Here is a 14,777-nt window from a genome sequence, read left to right as displayed (position 1 = left end):
CACACACACACACACACACACACAGAGAGAGAGAGAGAGAGAGAGAGAGAGAGAGAGAGAGAGAGAAAGTTACGTGAAGTTATGTGTACATGTAAGCCTTCAAACCCAGCTCTCTGGAGGTAGGAGCAAGGGAATACCTGAGTCCAAGCCCAGCCTGGTCTATATAGAGGGTCCAGCCAGGTGTTAATACACAGATAGACCCTGTCACAAAATAAAGCAAACTCTTTCCTGAGGAATAGCTTTATGGTACCAGAAGTACCATTCAAGATCTAAGTACTGCTAGACAACAACTGTTCATTCTGGTGTTTACCATTGATGTCAGCAATTTCAGCACTAGGTAAAGGCCTTGTAAAATTAAACTTGAGTTTCCAATGACGAGCAAGACATGGAGATTTTATACACTATACTTTTTTTTCCTCAGAAGTATAAACTTTGTGATGTACAGCACAATTAGAGCTCTTTGTCATATATTCAATGATATTATATTTTATCCATTTTATGATTTTAAGGCAAGTTATATGTGGAGAGAATCTCCTGTACTGTATGGAAGCAGAACTTCCATAAAAAGCTGATGGCTTATTAGCAATAGGCAGGAAATAAAAGATGGGAGCAGAGGTGGAAATGTCTGGTTTCTTTGGAGACTCAGTTGTGTCATGTGATATTTTTCTGGAAAGTGTCTTCTGAGAGGCTGTTGAGGCAGACATGTGGGAGGATGGTTTGCTTGGAATAGACATGTGGTGTTGTTCTGGAAGCTGCCTAGAAAAGGGGCATGAGATATTTTGCTAGAGCTGATGCTTGGTGTTTGGAAAGGTATAAATATAACCCAACAGACAGACAGTGAATGACACTGAGGCATTTGTTTGCCTTGTCTTTTTCACTGATCATTTGTTGAGACTTTGTAGAGAGAAATGCACCAAAGAACTTCTGGTGGAGTTCTGGTGGCTTCTTGCCACTTCTTTGGTCTCAGGGGGCTGATTGGCAGAGCCTTGCAGTTTCTTCTGATTTAGGGATGGTGGTTGCAAGTGAATGGAGTTACTGCTGCTGATTTGTGTGAACTGAACTGCTGCTATTATGACAATAAAGATTAGAATCACCCCAAAGAACTATTTCTAAACAGGCCTAAACCCTCTTTTGTCCTATTAACCTTTCCTTTCCACTACCTATGGTGGGTGGTGGGCTGGAGGTTAAAGTGTTTAAGAATGCTTACTAAAATAGGTTTTGAAAAATAAAATTTTCCAGGGACCTCAGATAGTGAGATTGGAACTCTGGGAGGAGTCACAGGTGTGAAAGATCCACCTTGCACAATAAGGAGACAGACATATGAAGATGAGGAGAGGTAAACTGCCATGCAGCACATAAGAAATATAATGAACAGGTTATATAATTTCAGAATTAGTCAAGGAACATGCCAAAGCTTATGATCTAGGCATTTATTCATAAATAATTAAGTCAAGGAGTCACTATTTCAGGAACAAAAAAATCTGGGTATAATAGCTCATGGCTATAGGTATATGTAGGTCTGGCTGTCCTGGAACTATGTATACCAGGATGGCCTCTGATTAACAGAGATCATCTTTGACTCTGCCTACTGAGTGCACAACCTTGCCTAGAATTATGAATTTTTGGATGCTGAACAAGACAAATGTTTTTATTACAGCGTTTCCCAGGGACTAGGATAAAAGCACCATCTAGAGGTTAAAAGCAACATCTGATCTTACAGTGTATTAGGGTTCAATTTCCAACACACATATAAGAGCTCACAACTGTCATTAAGTCCAGCTTCAGGGGATCTGGCCTCCACAGGCACCAGGCATACATGTAGTGCACAGAGATGTAAGCAGCAAAGTGCACACATATAAGCATCCCCACACACAAAAGAAAAAAAGAAAACAAAAAGGTTTTCACATAATCACATTTGGAATTTTTTTGACCAACTTTGTGATAAATTGTAAGATTTAAAACTTTATTAAAGGCTTTCTCCTGTCTCTCATGCGTATATTTCTATTATGTATAATGTTAGGATTTGAACACAGAGAGAATACTGGATGAATGCTATGTCACATTATTTACAATTTTATGTTTCTCTCCAGTATGAACTTTCTGATGTCTTTTAAGATGTGAGTATTGGATATAGGATCTGTCACATTCCATACATTTGTAAGGTTTTTCTCCAGTATGAATTTTCTGATGTGCTCTAAGAATTGCACAAGTAGTAAGTGATTTGCCACATTCCTTACATACATAAGGTTTCTCTCCAGTATGAACTCTCTGATGTGTTCTAAGTTGTGAGGCCTGGGTAAAGGATTTGTCACATTCACTACATTTGTAAGGTTTTTCTCCAGTATGAATTCTCTGATGTACTCTAAGAGTTGAGCCCCTAGTAAAAGACTTGCCACACTGTTTACATGTATGATGTCTTTCTCCAGTATGAACCTTCTGATGTCTTCTAAGACTTAAGTAGTGGGTAAAGAATATGTCACAGTCCTTGCATTTGTAAGTTTTTGCTTCAGTATGGATTTTCTGATGTCTGCTGAGACTTGAGGACATAGTAAACAATTTGTCACATATCTCGCATCTATAAAGTTTCTTTCCAGTATAAATTCTTTGATGTCTTCGAAGATGTGAGTACTGTGTAAAGAGTTTGTCACATTTTGTACATTTGTAAGGCTTCTCACCAGTATGGATTCTGTAATGAGTTTTAAGATGTGATAATATAAAAAAGGACTTACCACACTCTTTGCATTTGTGTGATTTCTGTAGAGAATGATTTTTCTTATGCCTTCTAAAGAATACATAGTGGGGAAAGGATCTGTGACACTCATTGCATTTGTAAGGCTTCTCTCCAGTATGGAGTGTGAAATGACTTTTAAAGTGTGAAAGCTGATGAAAGACTTTGCCACAGTATTGACAACTATAACATTCCTCTGCAGTATGGATTTTCTGATGTCTCTTCAGACCAGTACGGTAGGCATAGGATTTGCCACATTCTTGACATTTGTACCTCTTCTCTCCAGTATGCCTTTTATGATGACTTTTAAGTGCAGACAAATATGAAAATGACTTTCCACAGTCACTGCATTTGTAAGGGTTTGTCCCAGCACGAAGTCTTTGATGTGTTTTTCGATGTTCTTTAAGACTTGAGCACTGAGTAAAGGATTTGTCACAAATATTGCACTTGTAGGGCTTGTTTCTAGTATCAGTTCTCTGCTGTGCCCCGAGGCTTGAGGCACTACTGAAACATTTCCCATATTTCACACGCTGGTGTGGATTCTCTCCAATATAGATTGCTTGTTGCATGAGACTGTGTGTAGAGCTGAAATGGTCATCATATTTTTCCTGTCTCTGTTCTTTGTTTGCACTGTTTGTTCTCTGATCTTGAGCAATGCTGGAACACAAACTGGAAGATTTTGCACAGTCATTAGATTCACAACGTTCTTCTCCAGTGTGCGTGCTTTTAAGTCTATCTGGGTTTGATGAGTCAAGAGAGGCATCCTTGTCCTTACAGCATCTGTAGTTGTTAGAGGCTTCTGTAGTGTCACTTCTATTATAAAGGACACAGTTGGAGGGTTCATGAAGCATTTCACCAAGCTCATTACACTGACAAGACTCCTTTTCAGTCTTCACATGTTGACAGACAGTATCACATATGCAGTAGTTCTCTGAAAATGAGTACAATTCAGATTAATAGGGCTTGTTCCAAATTTAAACAATTGAGAATGTTTTACTATGTTCATGTTCTCTATTAGGAGAAGTAATTAGCATAGAACTCATCAAAATTGACATATTTATTTCACTCTAATTGTGTGAATTCTCAGAAAAACAGAGTAATAGTCTTCAAGGCAGATAAAACAAGTAATTGAAAACTCAGTATGTAGCTTTGGGATGGGGCTGAGTGACAGATTATATATAGAATATATGTGTCTATTTTTAAATATTTTTTTTTCTCAGAAAGTGATGAAGAGTTTAATTCAATTCAGGTTCACAACACTTGTGTAAACTAATATACAATAAATAAAGATTCCTTTTCAGGAAACCCAATTTGTTGTAACATTAAAGTCTTAGTTAAAAGCATCAAGGAATTTTTTTTCTAAGAGGGAGAGTGAGATTGATTCTTCAAAAGTAATTGATGCAATCTGCCATATATCACAGGCTCTAGATGATGAGTGGAGGCTATAATGAGCAGCTATTGCATATTTCTTTCCTGCATTGAGTTCCACACACTGTTGTCTGTCTGTCTGTCTCTGTCTCTCTGTCCTCTAGCTGTAAATTTGATTTGTGTTTATTTATTTACTTACTTACTTTACACCCTAATTACGATGTCTACTCCAACTCTTTCTCCCAGAGGGCTCCCCTCCCACCCCATTTCTCCTCCCCTTCAGCTCTGAGAGAGGAGAGGACCACTATTGGTTATCTATCCCATCCTGGAACATCCACTGCTATGTTTCTTAACTTTCTTTATATAGTTGTTTTTTTTTGTTGTTGTTGTTGTTTGCTTGTTTGTTTTGTTTTTTGTTGTTGTTGTTGTTTTTTTGTTTTTTCGAGACAGGGTTTCTCTGTATAGCCCTGGCTGTCCTGGAACTCACTCTGTAGACCAGGCTGGTCTTGAACTCAGAAATCCACCTGTCTCTGCCTCCCAAGAGCTGGGAGTAAAGGCGTGCGCCACCACTGCCCGGCCACATAGTTGTTTTTAAGTCAACTTTCTACACTGACTCCTGAGATCATCTTCCAGAAAGGTGTCAGTGTATCCTCCACTGAGAAGAAAATGAAGGATGTAATATGATGAATACCTACATACAAGGAAGGCAATTACAGAACAATGCTACTTCCTGGACTCACATTAGGCTTATATTTGTAAAATTATCCTAATCTGATGTCATCATAGCTAAGTAAAATTGCATTTTATACCAGTATTAAGTCATCACAATTCAGGTGCACTAAGGCACAATGTCTTCTAACAGTTACAATAGGCAGATGCACTGTAAATTAAATGATCAGGAATTCTTTATATTTGGAACTGCATATAGAAACACATTTTCAGTTCTTTCTTTCTCTTTCACTTGAAGCCATCACTGTTCTCCTGCTCATTCTTTTGTCCCCCCTGATAATGGCTACCATATCTTCTCCACATATCAGGGTACTCACATTTGCTCCAGACAGGTGACCAGATCTACCTTGAATATAATAATCCATGTGTTCTGTGAGGTAGCCCAGTACACATGCAAGAATTCTTAGAAAGAACATACACATCTAACACAGTACTGTGTTCAGTGTATGAAGAGAAGATAAAATAAAGCAATCTAAGGATGATTTTTCAAATGCTATGTCCAGTAGATCTTCAATATAATTAGGGAAATTTTTCTTTTTGAACATGTTGAGTTTTTCTCACAATTAAAAGTATTTCAAATGCGATAATGATATGGATTTTAAGATATGGCTGCAACCATCTATAAATCTGTGACCTACAATCTGTCCTGCCCACAAGATATGCACAGCAGGGCTGCTCTTCCAAAGGTATTGAGTTCAAATCCCAGCAACCACATGGTGGCTCACAACCACCCACAATGAGATCTGATACCCTCTTCTGGTGTGTTTGAAGACAGCTACAGTGAACTTATACTAATAAATAAATCTTTGGCCGGAGCAAGTGGGGTTGGCCAGAGCAAGCAGAGGTCCTAAGTTCAATTCCCAACAATCACATGAAGGCTCACAACCATCTGTACAACTAAAGTGTGTACTCATATACATAAAATAAATAAATATTTTTTTTAAAAAAGATATGCACAGCAATGGTGGAACAGAAATTGTGGGAGTAGCCAACCAATATCTGACTCAACTTAAGGCTCATTCCATAAGATGAAAGTCAAATCCAAACTGCTTGCATAACCAAGAACCAGAGCCTAGACAGCCCAGAAACCTAGGATAAAACCAAGTACTACTTGTATAAAATGAAATATAGAACAAAGTGACTCCTAATTCTATTCTGCTGTACACATAGATCAGTGCCTTATTCAGTCATCATGAGATGCAGATGGGAACAGATGCAGAGGCCCAAAGTCAGACATCAGAAGGAGAGAAAGTCTACATGGAGGGCTCCATCAAATCCCTCACCCCAGAGTTCTAGGAACCATGAAGACGAGGCAGAAAGTGTAAGAGCCAGGTAAGATGGAGGATACCAGGACAAGACCTTCTGAATTAAGTAGGCAAGAGCAAATGAACTCACAGGGACTGAAGTAGAAGGCATAGGGCCTACATGGGTCTGCACCTGGTCCTCTGCATATATACTATACCTTTCACCTTAGTATTATATGACTCCTGAGTGTGAGAATGAATGGTTCTCTGATTCCCTTGCCCATTCTTAGGAATCCTTTACTTCTGTTGGGTTACTTTTTCTTACTTCAATATGATGGATTTTGCTTTACATTATCATATGTTATTTTGTTAGTCTTGTTGTTATCTCTTAAAACCATGTTCTTTTCTAATGAGAGACAGAAAGTGAGTGGATATTGAGGGGAGGGGAGCATAGGAGAAACAGTGAGTAGTAGAGGGAGGGAAAACTCTAATCAGGATGTATTATATAAGAATCTGTTTTCAATAAAAGGGGAAAAAGATATGGTACAAATATTATACATTGTTTAATGTATAATAAGTTTCTGAATACATGCTGAAACCAAACTGAAAGGGGCATGAGTCCACTAAAATGAAAACTAGAAAGAAAAAACAAACACCATGATAAAGTTTTTTTTCCTACTACCAAGCATTCCCTAGTCTGTTTTTTCCAAGACAGCTTAACAGAGAGTTTATGACCTATAATGACATACAAAGTATCAGTTGGGAGTTCTTTAAGCAAAATGTTCTCACCGACATACACCAGGTTGCTGTAATTCTCCAACATCACATCAATGTACAGAGCCCTCTGAGCAGAGTCCAGGCATTCCCACTCCTCCTGGGAGAAGTCCACAGTCACATCCCGGAACGTCAACAAACCCTGAAACAAAACAACAAAAAATTTAATTTGAATATGTGATATATGGGAGAGTGGTTTCCTGAGTAGATGGGACTTAAATAAATTTTGGATGTAGATGACCAAAGACAGTTACTCAGTCAGATGATTTCTAACATAGCTACACTCCATAATACATGTTCTAACTCTGTGAAAACAGGGTTAAACAATAGTCTCACAGCATATCCATGAAACAAGACATACATTTCAGGTCTGGACATGTTTAAGTATCTGTTATACTATTGTGTTTATGTCTCACTGCATCACAGTGCACATGTCTGAGAAGGAAAATTCATGACATGGAAATGTGCTTTGAAATGCTGTACCTGAAGATCACCCTAGAATACTGACTCTGAATCAATCCTGTCTGTACTGGGGCCTTGTATGATTCTAATCTATAATGCTAGCTTGGGATGTCCAATGTACAACATTATGGAGTTAAGGGGTAGATATGGAAGGAAGAATATGATTGATTCATTGTGGAACAGTTTTGGCTTTTTTTCCCCCCACTGTAAGGAGGAGTGTATCAATACTACATACTGGCTATTTTAACACTAACATAAATATCAAGTAATCTATGGAATTAATTTTAAAATGTTTAAGACACTATTAAGCAGATAAAAGAAATCTGCACCAGCCTGGAGATACTGGGATGGGCAAGGACTTATTGAATAGAAAGGACACCAATAGCACAGGATTTAACCCAAGTATCAACAGGAGGGACAATATGAATATAAAGTTTCTCTCCATCCAAGGGAATTATCAGCAAGGCACACAGACACCAACAGAATGGGAGAGTCTGTACCAGCAACACTCTGGATTGTGGCTAATATCTAGAATTCACTAACAGTTACAGAAACCAAGGAAATAAAACTGCCATTCTAAGAACACCACAGTGGACACTGAGACTTGTTGTCAGCCCATGGGCACAAGACACACATGAAACTGTTTGAGGTATGAAGCTGTTTCTTGTAGACTTCTTGTTCAAGTACTGTTGGAAAGCTATGTACAACTTACTCAGTGTAAGCAGGAGTCACTTATGAAAACAAATAGCATTACATACTTGCCTGTCCAAAAAATAAATAAAAATAAAACTGCCAATCAACAAATGGGCAAATGAACTGAAATCAGACATTTTGAATAGAGAAAAACACAAATGGTCAATAAATACTGAAAAATGAGTATAAAATCCATAAAATGCTGTCATAGAAATGCAAAGCAAAACCACTTTAATTAGTGTCTCACCCCAGGCAGAATGGCTGTTAATCAATCTGACAACAAATGTTAGAGAGACTGTGGAGAAAAAGATACCCTAGTCACTCTTTGTGTGTGTATGTGTTGATGTTTGAAAATTAATTTAGCCATTGTAAAAATCAGTTCGAAAATTATTCAAATATTTAGAGATGGTATTATATTATTACCAGCCATTACAATTCTATGGATATATCTAGCAAAGTCCACACCCGACTCTAGAGATATTTATACCCCTTGCATACTGCTGCCTTATTCACCATAGGAAAGAATTCTAATCAATCTAATTGTTAGTCCACAGACCAATGGATAATGAAAATGGATTCATATAAAATGAAATACTATTCTACTAAAGAGAAAAATATAATCAAAAGTAGCAGAAAAATGGTTGGACTTAAGTATGTGTACTATTAAGTGAGGTCATATGCAGAATCTAGCCAATAACATATCTATATGAAAACAATGTACATGCAGAAAAGAAAACACAAAAAGTTTAAATATTAGGGATTGAGGTACCACTGAATGCAAGTAATGACCACCAGCTATGAAAAAGAATCTAAAGATAATTGCTTCCTAGTTCTAGTTCTGTCACATGTCTTAGTGGTGGATCAGTTCATAAAGATATATTGAAAACATAAAATCACATCCAAGGCTCCAGAGCTTCTTTCCCAATGACTACTATAACTGCATAAAAGTGTATTGAGTTGTATAGTCTTTGGGTTAGTTAATTTCAGTATGTGCTTTTGATTGTTTGTTTCCAATATTTTTTTATGATAAAGTTAAATTATCAAAAGCAGAAAATTAAAGGTTTGCAATGTCTCAAACTGTGAGGAGCGGGTGTGGCAGCAGTCCCAAAGGCGCCAGGGACTGCAGCTAAGTCTTATGACTTGCACCTGACTTCCTCATATATCTAGCCACAAACATCGTGAGAGCTGCGCAGGTGTACCAGGTTACTGGTGAAGCCATTTTGGTGGAGACATGCCCCTGCTGCCCTGATTAGCTGAAGCTGCGTGCCTGGTGAGGTGGCGTGGCCTGCTGTGCGTGGATGAGAACTGATAGTATATAAGAGTGAGAGGCCCAGGGCTCGGGGTCTTTCGCCTATACAGTCAATACGCAGCCCAATAAACGTGTGCAGAAGGATCCTATTGTGGTGTCTTTCTTGCTGGCGAGTCAGGCGTCCCACATCAAACTATAACACTGTTAGAAAAAGAGTGCATATGAACACTGACCTGGGACAAGTTGACTGAAGAATCAGCCATTTCTTGCGGTTTCTCTTCTTTGATTTTTTTCTTCGAAGAATAATGAATAGCTGACAAGTGGACCTTTAATATGGAGGAGTCAAACAGGAGAAGTAAAATTAGTACTGAATGTGGATAAAGAACAATATCATACCACATGAAGAGATCCAAGCAACAGAATATTACCTGGTGTCTGGTCAGTGATCCCAAAGCCAGGAGAGCATGGAAAGACATTTAAAGTGTGGAGAGAGAACCATTATCAACCATATACTGCATGCAGAAAATATTCTCTCAAAATTAATGGAGACATAAGTATATTTGAAGATAGTAAGAAATTAACACAATTGGATTTCACAGTACATAGAATATAGTAGCACAGGTCATAGAAAGTTACAGGTAAAGTATATACAGAAGAATCCGAGGAATTATCCACAAGGTAAATCAAAATAACCACTCATAAAAAAGAAAGCAAACTACCAATTCTCTCAGAGAAGGAAGAATTCTACCAATAATCCACCTAAGAAGAACATAACAACAACAAAAAAAACCAAAAAAAAAACTATGAGCATCAAAATCTAACCCTTCTGGAAATCATCATGGAGGACCCTCAATTAAATAAACAAATCCTCCAGTTAAATAAATCTAGCACATGACCCAGCTGGTTGACTCCTTGGTATATGCATATACATTCTATACATTCTATTCTACAGATACATGCTCTCTCATGTTCACTGCTGCTATAGTCACAATAGCTACAAATGGAAACAACCTAAATATTCTTCAACTGACAAATGGATAGTGAAAATGTGGTACATGTACACTATGGAATATTACATAGCTGTTATGAAAACTGAACTCAGATTCTCAGATAAATGGATGGACCTAGAAATGATTATACAGAGTGGGCTAAGACAGTCCTAGAATGACATTGCATGTTCTGCCTCATAGAAAGTTCCTAGCTCCAACCCTTCAGATGTGAGTTCTCAACCTGAAGTAACTGCAGTAACAAGAAATATAAAAGCAGATCACGGTGGGATGTGGGGGAGCAATAGACAAGCGATAATATGGAAAAGTGATAGTAAGGGGAAAATGGAAAAACAGGAGTAGGGATTTAAGAAACAAATATAAACACAAAAATATGATAAAATAAGGATGTCTGAAAAGTAAAAAGGAATCATATACTCCAACTATGAAAAATGCCTGTCTGTATATACTCATATATTGAGTATATAAATGAAAGCTTTCCATCTGGGTTGATAATAGTCCCTATAAGAGCCATAGATTTTTTTTAAAAAATAAAACTACCAATACCAAGCTCCTTTTAGATTGTTGGTCACAGTTGTTTAAGAGATTTCCAGAACATTATAGGCTATTGATTTTGCCCTTGGTTCTCTCCCAGCAGTAGATAGTGAGGCCCCATTGTTAGAGATGCTATCAGAATCAGATACAGAATCCAGGTCTCAAGTTAGATCTGACATTGAATGGTCCTCCCTGGGGACTAGCTTTCATGGTACTAGAAGGCAACATGCAAGCTTCCAGTAGCCAATATCAAAGTAAATGAAAACCATTTCTGAAGATCTGATCAGTGATGTGTATGGAATAAGGACAGCATCACTCACATGTACAATCAAGTAAAAGTTTATTGCCTCCTAGAATCAATTCTTCTGTAGAAAGTCTTCTCATCTCTACATTAGGATAATCCTGAGGAGATTTTTCTCAGTGGAAGTCTCTAGAATTATTTCTAGTGAAACAGAATATGGCAAAACTGATCTCATGGCCCACTTCCACATTTGCCTGAATCCCTTGCCTTCCCTTGACCAATCCCCCAACATACCTGGATCCTTAGCTACTGTCTCCTCCCTGTCCACCTTCCAGGTCTGTGTTCCGTTCCACAGGTGAGCTGGTCTGGATGATCAGTGAGCCTGTACTTGGATTCCTAGCACAGTACTGTGCTCAGTCAATAAAGAGAAACAAAACTGAAGACTACAATGATCCCCCCAAATGCCATTCAGTGTCAGAATATTGAAAAATATTTAGAAAACATTTTCAGTTAGTCTAACTTGAACCTCACTTCCAATCACAGCTTCTTGAAAACTTATGGATGGAAATGAAACTGGATGATTGGAATGAGAATATTATACTCTAATAAAGTTCTGAACTTATCACGAACTGAAAATGACGGAAGCCTTTGTAGCTTGATCATGGACTTTTTTTTTTTTTCTCTCTCTCTCTCTAGGGCAGCAGCTTGGCCACTTTTCTGACCCAAGGGGCAGGAAATGGCAGTTATGGCCCTAAAAGAAACCTGGGGGTGATAGTGGGGTGGGAGGGGAGGCTAGTCATTTCAGTGCCTCTAGGGCCTTAAAACCTGGAAATCCCTTCATTACTCAGTGTTAACAGATTACATTGTTCCAGCTTTAATGGCCAAGCAATACTTCAGGACCCACTGTTCTTTTCCAGTACTTCACTTCACATGCTCCAAAGACACTATAAACACCCATCCCTCTGCCTAGCCTTCCAACTCTCTTCCCTTTCAGAGTAGCTGCCATTCTGTTTATCTGCAATATATCTCTTGCATGATGTTTGTTGTGTGGTGTGACTTTGTTGTATTGCTTTTGCTCCTGACTGCAAAGATGACCTTGCTCTCAAAAATTCCTTACATGTTCCTTTCATTACCGATAGTTAAAACTTCTTCGTAGGTGCCAAGTCCCCAGGTATACAAAGAAATTAATGTGGACTAATGTAAATTTCAGGAGCGTTGTCCTTTCTATCATAGCAAAATAACAAGTACAAAACAAAAACAACAACCAAACCAAACACGTTTGCAAATATTAACAGATAGATTCAAATACTCTACTAGAGTACTTCTATAAGAAAAGTTTGCCAAGAGAATAAATGGAAAAAAATCAGTATTCATCAACTTAGTATGGTCTAAAATCTATGGGCAAGGGCAAGACATGAAGAGCAGAATTTTGAGAGCTGTCATTTTTATGAGTAGCAGAGGAAATATCTCACCCCTGTCTGATTCCTGCCCTTTCCCAGCCCCTTAGCTCCTATAACCTGGTAGGTTACAGCCCTCCCCCACTGGGCTGTAGTTCCACCCGTTGGGCTGCTGCCTGCTGACTCTCCCAGGATGCCCCGCGCGGCACCTGAGGCTCAGGGTAGTTTTTTGCTTCCCCTTGAAACCCTTCTTGTATCCTCTGACCCCAGGTCTGCATCACAAGATTCTCCACGATGCATGCCAGCGAGTTCCTCGAGAAAGGCGTCCTTGCCACTTTTGGGTTTGGCTCCTCAGTCAACTTACCTAGGCTCACTAAAGAACAGTCCCAGCTATCACGCCACTCCTCTAATCCCAGCTCCACTCAATACGCTTCCTCCACACAACACACTTCCTCCACACCCATATACTGTCCCCAACGTCTGTTTCCGGTGAGTGGCCCCACCCCCCGGAGACAGGTTCCTCCCCATCAGTCTCAGGTTGCCTTCCACACAGTTCCAGATGTCAAGCTTCTCTCCAGCTGAACCCGCTCTCCACAGATTCCCCACAAGTTTGCTGTCAGCGTAGACCAGAACTGGATCTGATAGGACGCTGCACCCGGATATCTGACCACCATACTGAGTTCTGAACCCTTCAGATAAAAGATAGCCTTACACCTCGACTTGACTACCAGCCCGTGAGCGACAAACTTATCCCAAACAATCCCACCACACAAAAATGACAAGTCAAAACCAAATCCTGAAAATTTGACTTGCGGAGAGACATTTAAAGAACTTGGATTTTGAAAAGAAATAGGTGTCTCAAGAAGCCAGTGAATTTATCTTGAGCTGCATGGCTTTCACCACTAGATGGTGGTCTTGCCATTTTCCTAATTCAGAGAGGAGTTTGTCTTCTGTGACTCAAGATAAAACAGACTGTACTAAAACAGCATAATCCCAAAGAATAAACTAAACATTTTCTCTCCTGTCCACGAATAAGCTTAGTCTTCACCCCTTATCAAGAAACTTTCCTCTACTACAGAGACCACTGTAAAAACTACAGTAATCACAATTCAGAGTTGTGATCATTATGGGGTAGGCCATTATGAATGTTTTGTCTACATTGCCCACTATAATAACTATGATCACCTTGTCTCTGGTGATTTGATGCTGCCACCTGGCCTTTGTTACCTTGGGGCAAAATTAAATCCATTACATTTAATTCATTCAGTTGAGTAGCAGTATCTCCAACCTTAAGGTCTGGCACAAAGAAAAGGGCAAGAACAAAACTCTTCAAATGTGCTGTTGCCCCTCTCACCAGTTTTTGTCCAGAGATACTAAGAGCAACAAGCCAGGCAAATCAGTTTTCTTATTTTTCTCCAAATTGTAGAAAACTTCATATACAGGGTCACCTAATTCACGCCAGTCACAATTGATGAATCAAGATAATCAAAGGCATTTGCTTCTTTAAGTTTGAAATATAGTTTCCACCACTGGCCTCCTATATTCTCCAAGCTCCCAGGGGAGAAAGTATCTGGAGAAATTTCAGGAGTTGAGGTGCTAGTGAATTAGAAAATGCTGGCAAATTATTAAACGGATTCCAGATTCTTAAAACATTCATTCTTATACTTCTGCTCCTCTAGAACCAATCCTGGTACCAACTTGTGTCTTAGTTAGGATTCTCTAGATTCACGTAACTTATGGAATATCTCTATATACATTAAGGGGATTTATTGTAATGACTTACAGTCTGGAGTCCAACTAACCCAACAATGGGAAGCTGTGAATGGGAAGTCCAAGATTCTAATAGTTGCTCAGTCCCATGAAGCTAGTTGTTTAAGCTGGTCTTCTATGGAAGTAGGTTCCAACAGATGTGCTGGTGAGTGGCTGAAGAAGAGTGAATCTTCCTTCTTCCAGTGTCCTTTTATAGCCCTCTAGCAGAAGGTGTGGCCCAGATTAAAGGTATGTACTACCACGCCTGGATCTGGAACATGCTTTGTTCCAGGCCTAGAACTCTGCCTGCCTCAGTCTCCTGGAATTAAAGGCAGATACTACCTTGCCTGGACCTAAGATTTTCATGGCCACTGTCTTAGTCAGGGTTTCTATTCCTGCATAAACATCATGACCAAGAAGCAAGTTGGGGAGGAAAGGATTTATTTGGCTTACACTTCCATGCTGCTGTTCATCACCAAAGAAGTCAGGACTGGAACTCAAACAGGTCAGGGAGCAGGAGATGATGCAGATGCCATGGAGGGATGTTCTTTACTGGCTTGCCTCCCCTGGCTTGCTCAGCCTACTCTCTTATAGAACCCAAG

General features: G+C 39.1%; 1 protein-coding gene across 6 annotated transcripts in view; it reads right to left on the bottom strand.

Annotated features, from left to right (window-relative positions):
• Nucleotides 1-1,265: 1,265 nt before the first annotated feature.
• Nucleotides 1,266-14,777, bottom strand: part of LOC110283712 (zinc finger protein 54) — a 26,824-nt gene continuing 13,312 nt past the window's right edge. Inside the window, exons 1-6 of one of the 6 annotated variants that reach the window (XM_029471117.1) lie at nt 12,791-12,875; nt 11,324-11,436; nt 9,676-9,682; nt 9,481-9,573; nt 6,859-6,985; nt 1,416-3,659 (exon numbers count right to left, since the gene is read on the bottom strand). In XM_029471117.1, the coding sequence (XP_029326977.1) occupies nt 2,053-3,659; nt 6,859-6,985; nt 9,481-9,510 (1,764 nt within the window). In that variant the 5' untranslated portion in view covers nt 9,511-9,573; nt 9,676-9,682; nt 11,324-11,436; nt 12,791-12,875 and the 3' untranslated portion in view covers nt 1,416-2,052. Of the gene's footprint in view, nt 3,660-6,858; nt 6,986-9,480; nt 9,574-9,675; nt 9,683-11,323; nt 11,437-12,790; nt 12,876-14,777 lie in introns of those variants that run through there. The other 5 variants (XM_029471116.1, XM_029471118.1, XM_029471119.1 and 2 more) reach the window with 5 other exon arrangements.

This window comes from Mus caroli, chromosome 17, assembly GCF_900094665.2.
Source record: "Mus caroli chromosome 17, CAROLI_EIJ_v1.1, whole genome shotgun sequence".
NCBI lineage: Eukaryota > Metazoa > Chordata > Mammalia > Rodentia > Muridae > Mus > Mus caroli.
The sequence above is the reverse complement of the archived record's forward strand: the minus strand, read 5'-3'. Positions and strand labels throughout refer to the sequence as shown.